Source organism: Gavialis gangeticus, unplaced genomic scaffold, assembly GCF_001723915.1.
Source record: "Gavialis gangeticus isolate Ggan-Ray unplaced genomic scaffold, GavGan_comp1, whole genome shotgun sequence".
NCBI lineage: Eukaryota > Metazoa > Chordata > Crocodylia > Gavialidae > Gavialis > Gavialis gangeticus.
This window is the reverse complement of record NW_017729025.1, coordinates 38,937,554-38,942,557: the sequence shown is the minus strand read 5'-3', so window position 1 is coordinate 38,942,557 and position 5,004 is coordinate 38,937,554. Positions and strand designations below refer to the sequence as shown.

The window sequence follows — 5,004 nt, the reverse complement described above, 5'->3', positions numbered from 1 at the left end:
GCATGCGGAGCCAGTCTGTGAGCCCAATCCAGCCCACTGACCAGCCTTGTGCAGGCCAGAGGAGTCGGACATCCCAGCCTTAAGGCATGTTTTATAAATAGGTGCTTCAGTATAAAAAGAGAACAAGGATTGAGTACTTTGACAAAGTCCAAGTCTTATTTAAAACAAAGTTTCGATTTGGAAGTTATTTAGCAGGATTCACACTAAGATAACCTCTCAATATAACTTTTTTTTACTATGATAAAAAACTTAAACTCTTCACAGGACTTATGCTCTCCTCCTTCAATGCATTCATTTTTAAATGATTAAGATTTTTGGTTAGCTCAGGATCTTGTCTTGACAACATATGTGGCTTTCTAATACATTAAACACACCTAAACGGATATGCAGTATGCTTCCTGGTGATAAGGTAAAATGCATTAGAAAAACAAATTAGCCTAATCAGTATACATGGCTTAAAGGCACACACAAAAATAGAGTGAAATGTTAAAGATTTAATTTTAGGAACAGCCTTGATGAGAAGCAGGATTCTAGTTTTTCACAGTTTTCTAAATGAAATATAATTAATAAATGCTGCAACCAAAGCAGAGCAAGGAGGTCAAAACAAATAGCTGGCATGTACAAAAGAAGAGTTAGTTCAGTCACAGAATAGCAACAAATGTATTAAAGAAAGTAGAATGGGATACAACTGAGCAATGCAGTTTTTGAAACTATACCTTCTATACAATGTGTGTGCTGTGACAATATCTGTACTGTTTCTATTTTCTCCCTTCATTCAGAAGTTTATAGAATGGCCTTAAAAATGCTTATGGCCTAAAACTTGGCATACAAGTCAGTATGTCAACTGCTTTTAAATAATTCATTCTGTGCTTTTCAAAAGTGCCATATTAATTGCCCTGGAGATGGACATTCCCTATTAACACAAAAGAACAAGTAGCAACAGAGAAAGTGCCCTGTGCAGTATGGACACTTCTCCAACACAAGGGGGAGACAACAACCACTATTTAATTTTACAAGACACCAAATGGCAAATGGATGATAAAGACTTCAGGGCACTACTGGGCTTTGCTCTTGATTCAAGAGAGTGAATCAACTCTTCTAACACAAAAACTCTCAAACGCTGAGAGGCTCAGATCTCACACCCCCAGTTGCATTTAAAATGAATATTCACAAAAGAAATTAAAAGACTTCTGAAAATTAGAATGAAAATGCTCAGAGTTAATTCATTAGTAGCTGCCATTATATCTCCATATTTAAACTGGAGGCAAAAAGAAATTTTGCTAAGCAGCAAAGAACATTGCAAAAATTTCCAAGAGTGCTTATTTATTAGCTTCATATTTTAGTAGAGTTAATACACCGTAGGAAGCATAGCAACAGCATATTAGTTCCGCATTTTTGACTGGACATGAGGCGAGTCTCCAATGCAAGAAGATATTGAAGCGCACAACAACTTCACTTACTTATAACATGCACCACAGCCATTCTACATACGTAAACTGTATGTCATGAGGTCCCCTAAAAGTGTTCTGCATTGAAGAAAGGATCCATAGTGTGCAATGATACATCTTCTACTGGAAAAATTAAGTCCACATTTGCAAATTTGTACTTGTATTTGAGGGATGTTAAGGACATGCTGAGTGTTTGTATCAGTGAGTGTGTATTTAAGGCATGTGGGTTTTTTGTTTTAAACTTCAGAAATGTATGATAAAATGACAAAAGAAAAGGTGTTAGAAATCTCCCATGTCCGAGAAAGAAAGAGGTTCATTAGGAGAGGATGGGATGTCGGAAGAAGACCAGAACCGCAGCCGATTAGAGAGAGATTGATGATTCGATGGAGATTTAGGAGACTTTTCTTTGTCTTTGCTTTTGCTTCTCATAAAGGTAATCTTTCTGCGTTGAGCAGCTAATTTGTAATCACCCAGGGTATCCCAAAAAGAAGAAGAAAAAAAAAGTGAACAAAAAATTATAAATAAAACAAAATGTCTTGAAACAGCTAAGCGACAATGTAACCCCACAAACACACAAAAAAGATTAAGTTGCTACATATAATGTTTAGGAAGATTAAATTTATGATTACTTATTACAGCACATATGAACAACCATATCTAAAACTATTGGTAAGGTCATCCAAAACATAACATTTCTACATAAAGCATGATTCAATTGTTTCTATGATGCATGTAGCCAAATTTCTTAGATTCATCTTCGGGTTTTATATTGGTTTTCATCATCCTACAATCTGCGTGCTTTCCAACAATAAATTTGTTCTGCACTTCTTGCACACCCAGAACTCCCTCCTTGTTGCAGTGAGAGCTATGGAAGCACACAAAAGAAATTTAACATTTTCTGAAAGTACACACTGCTACAATGCAGACTATTTTAAACAAGTATTTGAAGTTGTGCTGGGTTATAACTTAAGAATAGCCTGGGGCAGGGGGAGAGGTGAGGACTTTTCTCTGTCCCCATTTATATTAATGGAGATCTCCACTTGATCTTCACATACAGGATATTTTTTGACAAAATAAATATTCACATAAGACAAAAAATTATTGCGAGGCTGACTGGAACAGTCTCAAGAGCAGCAGTGAAGCTTAGTTTTTTCTGCCTTTAATAAAGATCACAATTAATTCATTTTGTGAAAATTCTCTTTAAATTCTGCATGCTGAAGAATATTTGATTTATTGTCCAAAATAATTCTTCAGCTATACCAACACAAACAAGAGCAAATTGGCATTTTCTGTACTTGTTTTGCAGTGCTACAGAAATCATCTGCAATCATTCTACAAGAAGCAATTTTGTCATTCAATGCCAGATAAAACACCCTAATGTTCCCTCAAGTAATAATGTTGGTAGGAATTAAAACTCTTTGGTTCTTCTGTCATTTCTGCTCTCTGGGTGCCATCTGCTGGTGCCAGACAATATCATATCAGTCACCTGAGGAACAGACGTTAATGGACTTCCTGATTTTACCAAGGAACCTTACACAATTTTCGTGCAAGCCTCCTGCAAATGAATGTCTGCTTGTCAACATACAAACACACAGGCAAACTGTGAAATTTAATATGCACAGAAAGTCAAGACTCAAGATGTTACGTAAAACTAACAAATACAACTTTGAGTTTAACACTGTAAGTTATGTGATTATAGGAACGCAAAGTATTACTTCTGTTAAGCCTTCTAAGCAAATACATTGGGAAGTGTACAACTTATTTCATCCAGTAACTGTTTAAGCCAAACACTCCCTACCTTTGTTTGAAGATCCATTATGAACGTCTCTCTCCTCTATAGAGTTTGACCCTTGAGAAGTATTATCCTGACTCTCCTGTTCATGCTTGAGTTTCTGGGGGGCAGATGGGGATGCTGCTGTCTCTGCAGATTCAGGGTGCCATGGAGTACTCTCTGTGGCAGATTTCAATGGCTCCCTTGTAGCCTCTTTCTTTGGCTTGATTAGTTTTACTAAGGCTCGGGCTCCAATCCAGTGGTTTTTTCTGTTAGAGGCAAATATTCAGGATGAAGGATAAAAAAATTTGGCTCTAAATTCAGTACCTCATGCTTTGAACTGGACATAAAGATGCAGTGTGATCTCTAAAAGGCTTAAAATCTTGACTAATCTGTTGCTTAACACATGGACAACAAATGATATTTCTCCAGAGCTAGTGCTCTGAATAAAGGGAATTTGTCCCTCCATTAGAGAACAAAATTTATGCATGGACTGATATACAACATTTTAATAGGAGGGGAGATCTAGCTAGAAACAGAGGCAGAGAAGCCATGAAATAAAGGATGCTAAGACTCGGTACATATTCTTCTCTGCATCAGAGAGGTCAGACAAATTTATGTGGGGGTCAGGGTCTATTGGGGTTTTTTTTTTATTTGATCCTTTTTAGAGATCTTTCTGTCATGTTGGACTGCGTGTCCCAGATAGAAACAGCAGCTCTGGATGCTGTGCGGCTGTTTAGTTATTGTTTAGGGCCTGTCTGTGATACCAATTTAGTGCCAGTGAGGAAGAGCATGTTCCAAAACCAGACAGAGACAGCTTTGTAAATGCTGGATGTGGATTAAGTTCTCCCTGCTGGCTTGACAGACCAGATTAGTGACCATTCACTGATCAGCCAGCCCTCACATCCGACATCCCTGCTTGAATTCCAGGGAAGGATTTGAAAAACTGACAGTTTATATCACAACGTTAACAAAAAGGTGACATAACTCCAAACTGATCAGAATCAGACGGATCACCTCCCTCCTTTACACTTCCAGACAAGTTGTCAAGGGGTTTTGCCCCCTTTCTCTCCAAGATTTTGTATTGCAATAGCAGCACTGAAACTGAAGAGGACTTACTTTTTTGGAGCAGGATCATAAAACTTGTACTGATCCATTATTTTTTCCTCTAGTTTCTCTTTGTGTCGCCTCAAAGCATTTAATTTATCACTGTGAACATAAAAACATAGATACTGAAAAATACCTACAAAATAGAAGGCCAACAGACACCCAGGGACAAAAGAGATCTCACAGGCTAGAACTGTATGGGTCAAACAGCTTTCTGTAGTGCAGAAGTAATTATTTACCTCTATCTTACTCATCAACCCAGAAAAATAAATGTAAACATCTCTTAACATCACTAACACTTCAATTGTACACAGTTGGCATAAAAGAGGGTTTACTAGTCTCTTTTCATAAACAGAAGATAGGAAACAGAGTGCTGAGAGATTACAATACGCCTTGTTTTCACAATATCAGAGAATCCTACTGCCAAGGAGTGTAGGGGTGAGAGCTGCTGGGGGCAGTTCAGGGCCTCAAAGAAAGCTCCAGCCTCCCATGGATCAGCCTATGCAATTTATCAACATGGAGAAAATCCTAGCCATGCAACAAGTTGATTGAGGGGAAGAAACATGAACGTTTTCTTACAAAACCTGTTTGCCAATAGAGCGTTACGTGCGGAAGGGAACGCTCTTGGCTGTTGGAATTCCAGGGGAATCTACCTCACACTTGACTACCGTACAAAGC

The 5,004-nt window shown here is 37.9% G+C and overlaps 1 protein-coding gene across 1 annotated transcript in view; it reads right to left on the bottom strand.

The window, feature by feature from the left end:
• CCDC88C (coiled-coil domain containing 88C) overlaps positions 1-5,004 on the bottom strand; it is a 214,516-nt gene that overhangs the window by 11,191 nt on the left and 198,321 nt on the right. Inside the window, exons 24-25 of the mRNA XM_019519909.1 lie at positions 4,339-4,428; positions 3,247-3,488 (exon numbers count right to left, since the gene is read on the bottom strand). Of these exons, the coding sequence (XP_019375454.1) occupies positions 3,247-3,488; positions 4,339-4,428 (332 nt within the window). The remainder of the gene's footprint in view (positions 1-3,246; positions 3,489-4,338; positions 4,429-5,004) is intronic.